General features: G+C 44.8%; 7 protein-coding genes across 7 annotated transcripts; 4 read left to right on the top strand and 3 right to left on the bottom strand.

The window, feature by feature from the left end:
* Positions 1–4150: 4150 nt before the first annotated feature.
* PHALS_00325 (uncharacterized protein) lies at positions 4151–4391 on the bottom strand (the record flags this gene model as incomplete). The annotated part of the gene is made up of 2 exons (XM_024730458.1): positions 4151–4312; positions 4356–4391. The coding sequence occupies 2 exons, from the start codon at positions 4389–4391 to the stop codon at positions 4151–4153; spliced, it is 198 nt and encodes a 65-aa protein (XP_024572372.1).
* Positions 4392–5517: 1126 nt separating this feature from the next.
* PHALS_00324 (mitotic checkpoint) lies at positions 5518–6569 on the bottom strand (the record flags this gene model as incomplete). Its single annotated transcript, XM_024730447.1, has 2 exons — positions 5518–5593; positions 5665–6569. 2 exons carry the CDS (start codon positions 6567–6569, stop codon positions 5518–5520), a joined length of 981 nt encoding a protein of 326 aa, XP_024572371.1.
* Positions 6570–6673: 104 nt separating this feature from the next.
* PHALS_00323 (Protein of unknown function DUF3689) lies at positions 6674–9499 on the top strand (the record flags this gene model as incomplete). The annotated part of the gene is made up of 4 exons (XM_024730436.1): positions 6674–7445; positions 7511–7624; positions 7691–8863; positions 8931–9499. 4 exons carry the CDS (start codon positions 6674–6676, stop codon positions 9497–9499), a joined length of 2628 nt encoding a protein of 875 aa, XP_024572370.1.
* Positions 9500–9949: 450 nt separating this feature from the next.
* PHALS_00322 (uncharacterized protein) lies at positions 9950–10625 on the top strand (the record flags this gene model as incomplete). The annotated part of the gene is made up of 3 exons (XM_024730425.1): positions 9950–9995; positions 10057–10119; positions 10177–10625. 3 exons carry the CDS (start codon positions 9950–9952, stop codon positions 10623–10625), a joined length of 558 nt encoding a protein of 185 aa, XP_024572369.1.
* A 242-nt stretch (positions 10626–10867) lies between these two features.
* PHALS_00321 (u6 snrna-associated sm-like protein lsm3) lies at positions 10868–11146 on the bottom strand (the record flags this gene model as incomplete). The annotated part of the gene is made up of 2 exons (XM_024730414.1): positions 10868–11105; positions 11142–11146. 2 exons carry the CDS (start codon positions 11144–11146, stop codon positions 10868–10870), a joined length of 243 nt encoding a protein of 80 aa, XP_024572368.1.
* A 104-nt stretch (positions 11147–11250) lies between these two features.
* PHALS_00320 (zinc finger cchc domain-containing protein 7) lies at positions 11251–12568 on the top strand (the record flags this gene model as incomplete). The annotated part of the gene is made up of 3 exons (XM_024730403.1): positions 11251–12084; positions 12145–12255; positions 12317–12568. 3 exons carry the CDS (start codon positions 11251–11253, stop codon positions 12566–12568), a joined length of 1197 nt encoding a protein of 398 aa, XP_024572367.1.
* A 654-nt stretch (positions 12569–13222) lies between these two features.
* PHALS_00319 (cop8 (constitutive photomorphogenic) homolog) lies at positions 13223–14706 on the top strand (the record flags this gene model as incomplete). Its single annotated transcript, XM_024730392.1, has 5 exons — positions 13223–13252; positions 13328–13372; positions 13440–13497; positions 13558–13595; positions 13660–14706. The coding sequence occupies 5 exons, from the start codon at positions 13223–13225 to the stop codon at positions 14704–14706; spliced, it is 1218 nt and encodes a 405-aa protein (XP_024572366.1).
* Between the last annotated feature and the right edge of the window lie 2160 nt (positions 14707–16866).

The following is a 16866-nucleotide window of genomic DNA, read 5'->3' as shown; positions in this document are numbered from 1 at the left end:
ACGTTCTCGCTTGTGCTCCCGAAACAATGGCCCTACGAGCCCAAAGAAAATGCATTCATCACTTCCGACGCTCTCATAAAAAAGTTCCCGCTAAGGATGTCGGAATGTTCTCCGATCACAATGGCTGCAGGATTTGTCAAATCCTGACTCGACTACGCTATCACTTCTCAAAACTACCGTCCACTCTTATAATAGCAGCGCTTAACGCAATCCGTATCGTCTACTTATGTACCATGTGTACTGGAGAGTGTCGATGATCAACAAATTCCTTTCGCGCACTTGAAAAGTAAAAAAGCGCTTGTTTGCTGCTCTGATGGCAATATAAGCCAGCTTTTGAAAAGCAGGGGACCGACTTAAGCGTCGACTGATGCTTTAATCTGCAAAGCACATAACACAACATGGAGATCAATACAATAAATCATCACCTCTATGCTCTGCTGCTACAACGCCGTTTGTCCGCATGAAAAGCTATATAATGCCAAGAACTGAGTCGATCAGCACTCGCTAGTGATAAACGTGCCGCGATGAATTAGCCTCCCTATTTTGTAAGAGGTCCAAGCCGATGGTGCATTAAACTGTAAGTGACCCCGACATCAGGGCAACCTGCCGAGTGAAATCTAAAACCCCCATGAATTTTGCAGAGTAAGATGCCCCTAATTTTGTAGCTGAATCTGCCACGCGCTGGCTCGCCATACACTCCACTTAATGTGGGGCGCCGCTTGCTCCTCGACTATTTCCAGTCGATAACGAATCCTCGCGACTGGCTCTCAAACTTTTCGGCTGTGGTGGTACGTCGACTCTGTCCGAGAATATCAGCGTGCGTTTGAAGTTGAGATGAATCAGGCTTTCATTTGCTTTTTCAGCTTCATCGTGCTGTGTGGCTTGAGGAACTTTTGACGGTTAGGGATCGCGTCGCTATTCTAGAGCAAATGGTTGCTCAAGTAAATAAATTTGGTGAAGACGTAGCTATAACTATCATTAAGTGCTTTCAAGTCAATCAATTCGTGATCGCGGGATCGTGATATGGCTGTGACAAGCCCGCATAAAACACAGAATATGTTTTCAGCCTCTTTTGGTATCTAGAGATAACTCAGTTCCATTTCCTGGCCATCGCAAATGATCCGATGTAGCGCGCTCGCAAAATAGTCATATCGACCACAGTCACTGCATGTATGGTAGATTCTTGCGTTTGTAATAAGATTTTTCCCCAAAACATATTCATGTGTGTATCGCATACTTCTGGGTCGCAACCTACATCCGAGCTCTCAGCCATAGCGTCGGTCACACAGCGCATGCCGTCATTCTCGACGAGATAAAGCTGAATTATGTTACAAAGTGTGCCCGATTATTTTCTCATCCCAGCAATACCTAAGCCACAATTTGGCGTTGCCAAAAACACTTGTAAATTATTCAACCCATGTGAAGCATTGAACTAAGTATGGGTGTGTGCATTGTACAAATAAACCCCAAATTGATAGACCGCCAGCAGGCTACCAAAATCGGCGGGCTGGTGAGAGTCTCCGACGCATGCATCATGGGTTAGCCCAGTTGACACGATCAATACGTGCACACAGTCGTCCTATCTCGCTTATATATGCTAAACTTCTAGTACATACCACGTGAACCACGTGTCTCTCTTCATCCAACGTGTGACTACCTAAAGGCGTTGTGGGCCAGCGCGGCAACCTTGACAGGTAATTGCCGTCTTCATCGGGAGGTACCAGCAGGGTTAAGAAAAAACTTGGTCAGTGTTGTAGTTTAAAAAAATGGAATGGCGGTGCAAACCTGCAGCGAAATGATTTAATAATGCGGCACATAAGTTTATATTTACTCTCATTTTGAAGCTTTAGGCAAAGCATGCTGCGTCTGGCCCGAATTCTATGCGTATCACTTCATTGATCAGCGACGTATATTTATCGGAGTTTACTTGGAGAAACGCAATTGCGCATTCGCCACCAAATTGAGCCATCTCGGTTCAAGCATTTCCCCGAAGGTATACTAGCCAGAAAGTAACTATTAAAACTTCTAAAGAGGGACGCAGTGATGACGTCACTGTGAGCAGCGATGGACGGTCAGTAGAGATTACAAATGGCTTTAGCCAAGCTGATGCGCCTAAACTTGACAAACGCATGCTGCAAATTAAGTAGCTCCTAATCATCAACTAGGCATTCATCTTTGTCACTTGAAGAGAAGACTTCAACGGAACCATGCATTTATGCCCATTCGCATCCTGTTCCCGCGGTAGACTGGATTTCAGTGCTGCGAGTTGATGGTCAGACCAAGCCACTAGCTTTAGTTCTTTTAGAATAAGAACACCGTCCAGCCATAGCTGGCTTTACTCCTTACCAAATTCCATTCTGTTCATAGAACATCCAAGAAAAGATTTCATCGGCGTCAGTTACACACTTGTCTATGATGAAAAACAATATTTTAGAAGCACACACCAAAGCACTGCTCGCACGTCATATCTACATCCGGATTTTCAAGTTTTGCTTGATCCTCAATGATATATGCAATCAATATAAATCTCTGCCTATGACAAAACATAAACATCCGTCGCAGTTTATACGATATTTGCCCGATAGACAGTCATTGAGGTATAATAAGTCTTGCCGGAGCGTCCTGTTCGGATTGCCCACCGCGGCGAGAGAGTTATCGCTTGCTAACATGTGCTGCAATTAAAAGTAATAATGTAGTCTTTGTGCATAGCGCAAGACGCAGCAGATCGTGCTGCTTTTTTCTAGAAACTGTCGTATGTGCTAGAATAGCAATTGCATATTACCCAGAATAAACATGCACATTTTTTTATTTGCGTTGGTCAGTCGACACGCCAAGATCGACGCCGAGTGAATAGATGTGCTTTATTCCACCGAACCTGTTACGGCTTCCCACGGAAGGAAGCGGCGAGATTCCGCCTATGCTCTAAGTAGAGTCAACTGACAATGATAGGATAATAACGCCCAGAATTGATCAAGCTCCGACTCAAATTCCAATTCGTCGGCTACATGCACAGCAAATCTTCGGCAACACGTCACCTTAATTCATTTGGAAGAAATTTACAGTTTCGTCGCTCCATTCTACGTACTCTGCAAATGTCCTAAATCATGGATCTATACATGACACCATATGATCACTGGCTCCAACAGCATTACCTCGGAGAATTGAAAGTCTTGCGATTCATAGTATATGTTTTCTAAATTTTACTTTGTAAGTTCAGCGAGAGCACCTATCTGGGGTAACGAGGGGAGACTTACATTTCCAAAGATGATTCCGGATTTCTTAATCCGGAGTCAGAAAAATTTCCTCGCCCGAAAACCGTGGAGTTCCATTCTCCACACGGTGAGTTCATAACACTGTATTGTTGCCTTAGAATTACCGTTACAACGCGCCATAAACTCAATATCATCACGACCTGATTCTCTTACTCGCAATATTTGCGATTTACATCTGCTATTTCACACCACATTTGCAATGAAGATAACACAACTAAGCCGCAGCGGGTTGCCTTCACGAATGCAAAGCGGCATACAGGCGCTTTTTAACCATCTCAACAAAAATGCTATCTGAGGCTTCAAGTGCGTCATCACTTGTATCCCAGATGACAGATAATTGATCATCTTTTGTTCCCCCCACCCAAATGCGCTATCATGTAGAACGGGGGTTCTCGAACATCATGCAAACAAGAGCCTTCAACTCAAGACTTCCGCGGTAAAGGGCACGCAGAGCATGGGCTCGTACGGTGCGTCCAAGGGCGAAAAAAACATGTATAATTGCTGGGAGCCCACGTTGCTCTTTGATTTCGGGATTGACATATCTTCAAATAATGCATTGTTTAACTGATAAGTCTCCAAATATAATCATATGCACAGTCCAGTGTGAGGCTAGCGGCTCACGTGTCTGAAAATTCTCTCCGTTCCAGGTCCTAACACGCTCACCCGCGCCATGATCTTTGTCTCTGTTTACTGATGAACTTGTCCTTAAGTTTGTTTGGCAATCGTGACAATAAATATATCGTGGTTACGTGCTGTGTTGCTCAAAAGCGTCTGACCTTTTGTCCTCGACAAGAAACCTCTCCGACTCTTCTCAACAGGGTCAAGTTGTGAGGACAGTCGTACCTTCGTACCACCAGAAGCTATATTTGAGGATTTAATCAGCAAGTTTTAAGCGAAAATAGCCAGGTAGACCGTGCCAAATGCTCTATATTCTCCGTCTCATCCGAATACCGCAGCTCACGACCGCCTTCGCCGTCTAGCTCTGCTCCTAGTAATGCCCATGATGAAACAGTGCCGAGGCCAATCGTTAAAAAAGGCCCCTGCACCAAAGCTATTGCAACATCATATCCGCGACAAAAGCACTTCTGTTTTTTCGGCTGAAACTGGTATTAGGCTCATCAATACAGATGTATTATGCACAAATATGCATCGACTTCTTATCTATCCATGGCTTGCGACGTTTCAGCCGGATCATCTCTAAAATGTGATCGCATTCGCTCTAAACAACGGTCCACGCTGTCAAATACATAAATTCATCACTAGACTAAAGTAACTTTCGACGCTTAAACGAGTGTGTCCATGTTGCGAGACGCACGGATATTGTATCATAGTCACATTCGCTACTATTTCAACAGTAGTTCATCGCACATATTTGCAAGACGCAGTTGACTACACCAGTTTTTTATTACCGGTGCGTTGATCTCAACTGCAAACAATAAGCTTAACCTCTATTAAAGAGTATCGCCGCCTTTAGGACTGGGCCCCATTTACCTCGACCTCAACATGGTACAGAAGAGCTAAACATTCTATTCACGGTGGGATAAGCTGATTTGCTGAGGAGACACGTTGGGCGTCAATGTCTGCAATTTGTCACCCGCGGGTTAGTGATTAGCACCTAGACTGGCTGAGACACACCGCATATCTTCCAGCGCCTCAACTGACCCTTAAAAATCTAGAGATGTGTGTGGAATAGAAGCCTACGTACACCTTTTCGTCACTCGTAATTCGTGCCTAATACAAGATAGCTGTACTTCAAGGCTCCTTTACATACAGTTTGGACCTCTTAGCTTTGTCGACATGTACAAATCCGCGCACTGACGTGCGGCACTTTGGTCGAAGCTGCTGTTTCAAGAAAACATTAATCCGGTATAAATTCTATACAAATAAAAACTTCTTTTTTAAATGGTGAAATTCTCTAACGTGCATCTATACTCCAGTGTAGGCTTCACTCCTGTGAAATTAAGGCCGTCAGTTCTCAGCAAGGACTGACGTCGTGATTGTTCGACGACAGTAATAGATTACATTATGTTGTCTTCTACAGTTTCAATGATATGTAGGTGTAGGTAGCTATGTAACTACTCAAAAAGACCTCAGTAACCACGTTTGCTACACAGCCAAGGAAACACGTACCCAAACTATATTAGAAAGAGCAATGATGCAAATTATAATGAGGAGACGTTCAGAATAACTCTGATTCATATTTGCCTGTAAATGGCTTCGAGTTGCTTCCTATTGATTTCATCTTCTAAGCTGCGGCCTTATTCTTAGGCCGCACTTCTGAGTCCTGCACCGTGTGTAAGAAGATGGAATCGTTTGGGTGACTATAAAACAAATCAATAAAAATATCAGCCCATCAATGCCATCACTCTATATCTACGCCAGATTAACGTACTCTTTCTCTCCTTGTTCATATGTGTACGAGGCCGCGATAGCAAGCACTGATCCGTCATGATTGAAGTCCATAGCTGCAATGCTAGTTGGATACTGCCTCAGATGCGTAATCCTTTTCTTATTAGCGCCGTCCCATAAGTTTACGATACCATCACATCCTCCTGTCGCAAACGTTCCATAGGTCGGATGAAATGCAATACAATTTACGGGGTACACGAGTGTTTGCTCGTCCACTTTGCCACGATGGCACTTGAAGGCATAACTACGTTTATGACTGGGATCGTCATCGAAATATTCCAAGGCCACGCGACCCTCTATAGAAGCTAGCGCATACCCTGTGAGGTCAGAGAACACATTGACACAGCGTAGCTGATACTTCAATGGGCTTTCTTTACTAACGAGTGGCTGCGCTAAGTTACGGAGATCAAATACGGATACTTGTCGCTCGGACGTAGCAACCGCCAGCATGTGACGTCGCACGTCAAGACCAAACACTTTCCCCGGTAGCTTTGACTCATGAATTTGTGCATTGTTCCCATTGCGCACGTCGAAAACCCGCACAGCGCCATCCCATCCGCCGCTGACTATCAGCCCTAGCTCAGATGAATAACCCACTCGTCTCACAGCTGCCGCGTGAGTACTAAGTTGTGTCACATGCCGCGTATTGAGGTCGATTTGCTTTAAGGTGCAGTCCAAGCCACCTGCAAAAGCTTCGACTTCCGTTTGGCCGTAGCAACAACTCAAAATGGGCGATCCTAACTCCAAGCTTGAGCGCTGTCGCAAACCGTCATACACACGCAGCGTTGCATCCCACGAGGAAACAAGAAGCTGTGATCGTGTTCCAAAGCGCAAGCATGAGACGCCATCACTTGGAGGCGCCAGCACCTCTACATCCTGCGTTGACATTTCAAGGAGTGTTTGTCGACACTGTATCTCAGCATTCAGAAACCTCTTTAATTGCATATCAATGCTGCACATGTGCTTTTCAACATAAAATTACCGCGTCCGCAATGGAAGTCAGGCGCCGCCGCCGTATATTCTGTACTCTTTCACGCATGCAAGTCACAGGATCAACTTCTTTCCTCCAAACGCCGCAGTGGGAGCGTCATCATCTCCGCACGGTGGCTGATTTACCAGCATCCTTGGCTGCGTCGTTGGACGCCGCGGACTCTCGCGATTACCAACGCCAGGCTACCTTTCATGGGCGCCGACAGAGCTTTGTCGTCCTTCTACGTGATATTTACGGACTTTTGGATAGCGTTGAAAGAGATCGGCGGAAGCTGCGACTGCTACTTCAGGAGCTTGTGCAGCGGCTTTTGGACCCGAATGGCGTCCACGCTGAGGACGACGGAGCCACATCTGCTGAGAATATAAATTGCTATGTGGTGATCGAGCGGGAAAATTTTCTTCGTTTAGGTGGTGCTGAATGCCTACTATGTGTACTGCATGCATTTCGACAGGAAGAGAAAGCGATGAAGAAGCAACTAAAGCGCGGCAGCGACGTCCGCGCCCTATGGGAGACACCTATGCCTGTAACTCTTGCACCTACTAAAAGTGGCACGAATGCCTCACTTCGAAAGCATGCTCTTAACGACACGATGGCGATTTTACGAGAGCTTTGTTATTTTTCGTCAAACCTAGCTATTCAACTCTGCGATAAAGACGGCCTAGTGGTGTATTTATTTCAGCTAATGGGCGACACACGATATTTTGACAATGCATCTGGACTTGTAGAGGAAATTCTGGCTGTCAGGGACGAAGCTTTTGATCTGACTCGTGTCCGTACGTGCATTAAGAGATCGTAGATGACCACCCTTTGTGATGCTGATCGTGCTTTGATGCTACAGCCAGCTTTCACACTGTCTTACAGTCGCTATCTTCGAGGCAACTGGCTTTTTTTTGTCGCGTTCTTGCACTGGTTGTATTTGAGCCTGAGGACCGAAGGCTGTTGGAAAATGCTAGTACGTAAATGCTTGCAGTATTTCTGTCCATATAGTGAGTGCTGAACGTTTGGCTTGCCTGCTTAGAGGTTATTAAGTCGCTAGAGCTACTGAAGCTACGTCGTAACCGTATGATGCGTGCAGACAACATCGTTGACCGCAACCACGCGCTGATATACAATTCGCCCCTGGTTTTACAGCGACTGCTGCATGTATTACAGGTTCAGAACTTTTATTTCGCATTGAACTCAGTGTACGAGCCTTTTTCATCGGAACTCGCTACATCGGCCGAGTTTGCCACACTTCTTTACCAAACGAGCGATCGAAGCGACTGGGACTCGATCGATCGTCTTGTCACCCATCCAGCGCTTGAATCTTCTGGGGATCTTACTAATTTGCACAGACATCACCAGACCGGAGCAACGGCGAGTACTGATGAAAGAGATTCGAACACAAGCTCACTGTTATACCCACACCAGCACTCGTTCTCGGTAGAAACAGCAACTCTACGAGAATTGATATTCCGTAATCGATCGCCAGACCAACGCACGCGGGACGACGTCGAGGCTCAGGTTGTCATTAAGTCGATTGTACTGGCTCCGTACCGCGTCGAAGTCCTTTTTGTTCTCTGCACCTTGTTAAATGGCAAACGTAAGGTAGATTTCCAGGAGCGACTTGCGGGGATGGGACTTGTTAAAACACTTAACATAATGTTTGACAAATTTCAATGGATCACTTCAGTGGCATCCACTCCAACCCATGAGCCACTACACGGACCCGGCTGTGATTGCAGTCTCGATGCATCGTTAAAAATCCAATTTTTACGACTGATCCACAACTTCTGCGATCGTGATTACAGCGACAATTCTAGCAAATTGCTGCTTCTCAGTGAGCACGAGATTCGGTTGATGAATGAAAGTGGCTCATCGCCGATAAACCTCGAGCACACAGACAAAGGATTGTTGTCAAAGATCATCGTTGCTCTTAATGAGCAGCCAGCTGACTCCATATATCGCTTCTGGCTGGCGTCATGCGTGGAAGCTTTTTTAAGACGCGCTGCTCCGAGTGAGCAGCTCTTTGTAGCACGAACACCCTTACTACAGGCACTTATAGCGGACATTCTAAGTGGTGGCGCATATCGCTCTCAGGGCAGCTTTCAGTCAGCCTTTGATTTGCTAGGAGAAATGACAAAAGGCAATTGGGAGACATTGCAGCTTTTTCACGGGCTGCTTGACAATACACAGTTTGCGTCCTTCATGGGTACGTACCATCTACGATCCTTGTTGCATAGAAGCTGCTTGCTGACTTAAGTTGGCTTTGACTATAGAAGTAGTAATCTTGAACTTAGTGGACTCGAACGTATTCATTCGATCGATGCTGTTATCTTCCGAGAAGTTCGCAAAGCAGTCAGAAAGCGGGACATTTGGCCTTGCTGACGACTATGAAATGGACCGCATGAGCGAATTTTTGACTGTAAATTTAGTGCGGTTACTACGTGATCTCATGACAATCGTAACGCTGGACGATATTAACCACGAAAATATTTGCTGTTTGAACACAGCCATAGTGATTCTCGTTTTTCAGCATCGTCGTAAACGACTGCCTACTATCCTCGAAGCCCTACGCGACCATGAAGATGTGTCGGGCAAGCACGGCTATGTTTGTGAGAATTTCCGTGCTTTGTTATGGTTTTGGATCCAGTATTATACGCCGCGTGGTCGAGATCGACTCGGACTGGAGCATTCTAGTGAAGTGCAGTTTGACGAGTGGCGGCGCGTTGTCTCACTCTTGTGCGCCGACGACGGATCCGAGACTGCTCTGCTATCGAAGCCAGTGCGCCTTCCGCCGTCGCCCTACTCGCGGCTTTATGCTTCTCCGCGAGATAGATGCAACTAAACTGATGCGTGGTCAAATCGCAATTTTTCGCTGAGCGATCTGATATCGATACGATTGCCTGTTCATCTTACCAAATGTCACCAATTTCCTACGATCAGGTTGAAAAATTTGAAGTGTAAAAATCTTTGGATCCCCACACGCCAAATTCAGGATCAAGCAAACCATTGTCAATCGATTTGAATTATTGTTGCGACTATGTTACGTTCGAGCATTGATATATGATCATGGTCTCATAGCTTGGACAAGACGCACAAGTTAGCAAGGGGCTTCGTGAATTCAGCAAGTGCTCGTGGTCTGCATCGTTCTGATTCACTCAGAATCAGAACATGAAGCTAAGCGCAAAAATAAAACAAATAAATTAGTCTCTTTATCGTAGGAAAACAGGTGTTACAATGCTGTATTAGCTCAAGCCGTTTTTTGCCGGCAATACCCGTCAATCTGGAATTGCCAATGATCTCTAAGAATGATTTAAACTACGGTCGAAAATGCATGCAAGGTCAGTTTGCGTCGGCCTTTTCTGAGCTTCAGTGTTTCACTTTGCTAAAATGATGTTAAAGATCTAGATAGATTTAACGAGTCGATGGGATGGACAATCAAAAATCGAGATGGGATTGACACTGGTATGAAAAAAAACGCAATTTGCAAAAGTATATTTATAACCCGCTTTATTCATTCAGAGCATCATGTGTCTCAACCTTGTCAAGATTTCTCTCGTTCAGCATTTGGCAACATTGCCAAAATCCCTGACGATTTTGTCGCCCCAACGAACTCTTCTTCGATGACAAGAGGACAAAAATCTCTTTTCCCTAGCAATAGAAAGCGAACTGGTAAATTTATAGCAGATTCGAATACAGAAGCTCAGCGAATAGTTGAGTCTGAAAGAATTCAGCAGCCTCCGATTTCCAGCAAGAAGACGCGACTCAGGAAAATTAAATTAAAATCGGAACCAGTAGATTTTGTCTATGACATAAATGTGAGGCGCAAACTTCGAGAACAACTCGACGCTGATCGTCGGGAAGTTTTGCACAAAGCCAACGCTCGAGAAGCTATGCTGCGGTCGAAAAAAATGTGGATCTTTGACAAGCCTTACAAATCATCAGCAATGAAAAGTAGGCGCGACAACTAGTAGGCAAAGGTATTTAAGTATATATACGCGATACAAAGCCTCCCTTACCAAATATACAAATTGCATGTTTGCTGCAGCTACCTGTTGTCGTAAAATTTTTAATAATGTCAAGATATATACTCGGTATAGCTACAGAACTGAGTAACTTTTAAGCGATGATAATGCAAGTAGTGCTGAATCAGGAAAATAAAAGCTCGTAATTTTAAGTAAGATGGGCGGGTGATCTTAATCGATCTAGACACTTAGGCGGTGCGCAATGGAGGAGCCACGAGAATCACAACATCACCGCGCACAAACAGCATCTCTATAGTTCGCTTGGACTGCTTAATTAGCTCCTCATACGTTTCTGGGTCCAGCTCTTGAACGGTGATAGTCTCCTCAACATCACTTAGTACCATATTTAAATGCTGATCGTATGCTTGCAAAACTCCGCGTAGCTCACGGTCACCACGGCACTTGATGTAGATGCGCTCGGCAACGCTAAGCTTGATCAGGTCCAGCGGCTCATCGATCGACGCCATGACACAGAAATGTCAAGAAGTTATTCAACCAATCATCTGATCAACGTTACAAGTTTCAACCAATTATAAAGCCAGCGTCTGTAAGATCATCCATTGGCAGCAACATGCCGGACGAGAATGCGGGCGTGCTGGACGCATTCAGCGACGTGAGTGAGTCTTCAGACAGTGATGAGGAGCCACTACACATAATGGATCCATCCGATCCGCGAGCACATCGTCCAGCACCATCTGTCGTGCAACCCACACGTATTAAGACGAGCAAGACGTTACAGACTCAGATGCCATCACGGTGGGACTCAGACAATGATGTAGGTGAGCCAATTACCGTCGATTTGCATGCGAAGAATCAGAAGAATGGAACTGTTGTCGTTGTCAATGATGATGCTAAGGAGAACCCTAAGAAGAAGTCTAGTGTGACGCTGTCCAAGTGGGCACAGGCGCGCTTCTTGGTGCCTGCCAGCCAGCGCAAACTACCGGTAGTTGAAGAATCAACTTTAGAGCCGTTAAATGACTTTATCCTCAGTGATTTCAGCTCTCGATATCGTGGCGGCACGGGCAACGTGAAGGTGGAAAAAGAGATTACAGCAGAAGAAAAGGTCGAGCATAAAATCAGTAGCAAAATGCAAGTTGGTGCTCCTCTCTTTGGTACCAATCTGATGGATGCACAGAATAATGAAAAGAAAAATGAAGCCACGGAGAATAAGAGCAAGAAGAAGAAGAAAAAGGAGGATGGACGCAAGCGCAAAGAGAATCGATATTTTGTCACGGATCTTGCTACTAAATGTTTTCATTGTGGAGAGGTCGGACATATTGCAGGTGTTTGTTCAAACGACAAACTTCAACCACCATGTTATTATTGCGCATTACGAGGTCATCAAGCTTGGGAGTGTCCGAATTTACCGTGTGCAAATTGCCTGCAGCTAGGACATCAAGAGAATGTGAGTTTCCGCTGCAAAACCTTGTTGTTATTGTAACGTGACTTATTGACGTTCCTGTAGACTTGTAATAAACGTACCGCAAATTTAAATCCATGTGGCATTTGTGGCCGTCAAGAACATGATGGAAAGAAGTGTGACAACGTTGGGGATCCCGCGGCACTGACTTGTATGGTTTGCACGAAAAGGGGTCATTTACATTGTGTACCTTTGCCACCTCCTGCGGATAGGAAAGTTTACTGCCCTCACTGCTCGAGAGATCACACACTGGACAAATGCAGAACGTACAGAGAGCCTGCTGCAACCGACTTTGCAACTCGAATGGCTAGTGGACGTTCTATACAGACGTGCTTTGTCTGCAACGAACCTGGTCACATTGCTGCTGAATGTTCAAAGCGAACGAATGGCTATGACCGACGTGGAAGCAACTGCTTTAAATGTGGCAATGCTGGACACTTTGCTGCTGATTGCTATGAGTCAAGTCTAAACGAGCGATGCGTTTCTAGTCGGAAGAGAGGTCGTAATTTCAAGGATGAGTATTCGGATTACAGAGTTCACGACTATGACTATGACTTTGACGAGGATGAGGATGAGGATTATAATGCATACAACAGATCATCAAAGAATGGTAAAAGAAATCGTGACAGAGGTCGGTTAACACCCAATTCTACCAAAAGAGGGTATGCACGTCTAAACGAAGCCTTACCAACCCGACCCTACCGAAGCAACGATAGCCGCGACGGGCGCAGACGTTATAGCTTGCGCAGGTAGATATCTGTCATGACATGTGCAAGAATGTTTACTGCTTGGGCACCCTCTGAACGCATTGCTTAGCGCTATATACACAACTGTCACGATGTTGGACGTCAACTAGATTTTATTCAAATCAAATTCGTTAGATACGTACCAAGAACTCGGTAACACGAGTCTGGCCATGATTGTCGTCGTTAGAGCATACTTAGCCTGGACTAGTAGTATTATCTGTCGGCAAACTGAAGCTCTTACGATTTAGGGCGGACAAATTGCTATCTTTATGATGCCCACCACTAAATACGAATCACTTTACAAGAAACTATAGATACTTCTGAAATTATACAACAATTATTTTCTTTACTAAAAACATCACTTTCGAAATATTGCAATGACGACGATGAAAGCCGAGTTTCAGCGTGTGCGTGTGGCCTGTAATTATTTACTGTCGCAAATATGTGCGTTTGTTTATTATGTGTTCTCGTACGTCAAATAGATTTCGCGCATTTCAGATCAAAAGGAGAAGACTGCAGCGTACAAGGTCAAATGAGATGATGACTTCGAATATCCTAGAAATTGCTTTTATATTGATTACTGGCTGTATACAGACGCTATTGGAGGAGCACTTGCATGATCCAGTTAGTCTGAAGGCACTTGTGACCCACAGTAAGGTGGTGTGATGTGAAAGACTTTATAATTTATCGTTGATAAAGTTGTTGTAAATAGTTCTAGGAGAAGATGTGCTGCTGGTGATTTCACGCGCTGTATGTTCGCTTTTGACTTTCATACTTTGAAAAGCAAATATCAACAATGTTGAAAATGTATTAGGTTATCACGCATTTGGCATCCGTGGTCGCAGGTATCGATGTGGACGCACATCCGTGGAAACTTGAATTTATTTGCTTCTGTCTAGCGAAAATCAAGCCACGTATTCTATCTTTCGAAGAACCTGATGTGATGTTTCGTGAGTCGTTAGCAGCCATGTACATGGACGAAGAAGAGTACATTGAAGCGGCCAAAGCATTGGCCGCTATAAATCTTGAAAGCTCAACTCGTCAGTACACGGATGTAGAGAAGACTGAAAAATATGTTAAAATTGCGGAATTGTATCTTCAGGACGATGAGACGGTAGATGCCGAGAATTTTATCAATCGTGCATCGCGTTTTATTCACAATATTGAGGACTGGGCGCTGAAATTGCGCTATCAAGTCTCGTACGCCCGAATTTTAGACGCCAAGCGTAAATTCTTGGATGCTGCACTGCGTTATTATGAGTTTTCACAATCTAAGCCAGATGAAGTGGACCCAGATGATTTGTTAGAGCTGCTGGGCAAAGCTGTTACCTGTGCTATCTTGGCATCCGCTGGACCACAACGCTCACGTCTATTGGGCACACTATATAAGGACGAGCGCGTCAAAACTAGCGAACACGTGGCAATTTTAGAGAAAATGTACATGGAGCAGCTAATTCGTCGTCCGGAACTTGTTCAGTTTGAAAAAAGTTTGTTGCCACATCAGAAGGCTGTGCTGTCGAACGGTTTTACAGTGCTTGAAAATGCTTTTTTGGAACACAATCTGCTCGCTGCCAGTCGAATTTACAGCAACATATCACTCGAAGAACTAGGAAAACTTCTCGAGATCGAGCCAGCCAATGCCGAACGGGTTGCCGCGACAATGATTGGAGAAGATCGCATGAAGGGCAGTATTGATCAGCATATGGGATTTCTTGAGTTTGAAAACACGGAAGACGAGGTTCTGACTGCTTTTGATACGCGAATTAGCTCCATTTGCTTCAATGTCAATCAATGTGCAGAGCAGATTGAACACCAATACCCAGACATTGTTCGCTCTGCGTTTACTGCCACTGCCCCTTAACCTCGCTGATTTTTTAGCGCATCAACACAGCCTCTGCATTATCTGATATTTTATTTGTTAAGCTATGCAGATTTCGCATGAATCAATACATACTCTGGGTCCTTCTTTTGTTTGTTTGCAATGGTGTATTGATGATAGCTAAAGCCTTTGCAAAAGAGGCGGATGGTCACTCCGCAAGAAAACATATTTATTAGGCTGCACTCTGCTGCGTAAGATACTTATCGTGCTTGCTATATAGATAAGAATCATCAAGTCCATCTTGATTGTAGCTGCTGACGAGTAAACAACATCTTGTGTTTGATGATGGCTCAACATTCACTGAAATGCTATATCAGTTATTTAACTGGAAAAGATCGTGAATGCCAACTTAAAACTTGGGAGTTTTGAAATGATTTCTGGATCATGGTCGGACATAAGATCTTTGCACCTCAACTAAAACCCTCTTCTTATCATCAGCGGGCGAGCTTTCGCTCGATTGCACCCTACTTTGACCGTGGAGAGGATGTCTAACGGAAGCACTTCCAATTTAAACACTTAGATATCTTTGTCATTGCTTTTGTTTCATAAAAAATGCGGTAGCGTCAATCATCTGTCTCGCCTCCGTTCGACGCATGATCGTTGTGCTATCAGCGACGGAAAGTAAATTACTGAGAGCATGTGCATACTGACAGTCTCACAACTACGTTTTGTCATGATCAAAAATTCGCATGCGATGCACGTTTTGATTTGTAAATGAAGGACGATCGCCAATGTACAGTGGGATCAATACCGACGGCTTTGATGACAAGCTGCAGCACATCGTGGCAAGACTCAATAGGGCAATCTCTATGGCATTTTCAGTGCATTTGGCAGTTGGACGACACAAATCCACGATCAAGTCGCCTAAAGCTCAGCTCAAGCAAGTAAAGCTGTAGCCGGACAAGGCCGAAACCATGGATGAAACAGTGAGATTCTGTGTTGTGCAAGAAGCAGAAAAGTGTGGCGTAGAACACTATGGACGTCGTGCAGGGCTCGAAATAAAACAGGGGCTTTCAAGCTGAAAGAAGCTTTTCGGTGGGCTCAATTCGAAGACCATGAAGCCTACGATCATGTAAATGGACAAATGAGCAGCAATCAAGCAGGTCGACTCAACTAAAGCATGACAAAGCACGCTGACATGCACTTTAAATTTATTTGCTATCATGTCCGAAACAAATTGAATGTAAACCGAGCTCTAATGCTGACCGACTTGTTGGCTAAATCATTGCCAAGAACAAAGATTGCGAGGTGTTAGAGATATAAAACATAGTGAAGATTCAATGTGCGGGCAAAAACAAAACGTCTGTTTCTGTTTTTTGTTTTTTTATGCATAGTTGCCACGTCACAGATTTGTGTGCAGTGCACGAGGGCAACTTGCAAGTTGAAATATAACCTTCTCGAAAATCAAGTTTGCGGGGCTACAGAACATTAGTAAGTGGTTGGGAGCTGCTTAGGGTTCTGGTACCTAATTTCACTTTTCATTCTTCGCTGCGAGTAACAAGACATCGATAAAGGATGAGTTAAAATATCAGATATATATGCATAGATGGCCCAAAAACGCTTCCAAGCCCAACAGGATACTCACCGACGAAAGCTACTACCTGTGAGAGCTCAACGCCCGGATAGCGCTGGCCATAAAGGGGCCACAAGGACACCTCGAAGATATGAAGCCAGAAGAAGCGCGCGCCATGAGACGGAGGAGTGGAAGGCCGCCGACATGAAGGCGCTGGCTATTGTGGCCCAAATTCTAGGCTCAACTTACCAGTCGATGATTCGTGACGCGGATTCCGACGCATGGAAAACGTTGCGTGCTTTCTTCGTAGAGCAGTCACTTTATAACCGCGTGCAATTGAGGAAAGAGCTGCATGGATTTTCGCTTGACACGAAAGGAGACCTGATGAAGTACATCGTATAGTTTGATGATCTGTGTATGCGATTGGCTGCAGTAGGCAAGGTCGTGTCTGAAAATGAGAAACTGGTCGTTTTACTTGGAACTAACTTCAGCAGTATGATGCAATGATACGTATAATCAAGGTGCACGAGAAGGTGACGTTGCTAGACGCAAAAGAGATGCTACGCCTTGAGCTCGAATTAGCCAAGAGCAAACATTCAAGGCCTCGATTCGCGAGCAAGGTGGTCGAG

This window comes from Plasmopara halstedii, assembly GCF_900000015.1.
Source record: "Plasmopara halstedii genome assembly, contig: Scaffold_110, whole genome shotgun sequence".
In the NCBI taxonomy this organism is placed as follows: Eukaryota; Oomycota; class Peronosporomycetes; order Peronosporales; family Peronosporaceae; genus Plasmopara; species Plasmopara halstedii.
This window is presented reverse-complemented; position numbering and strand designations above follow the sequence as displayed.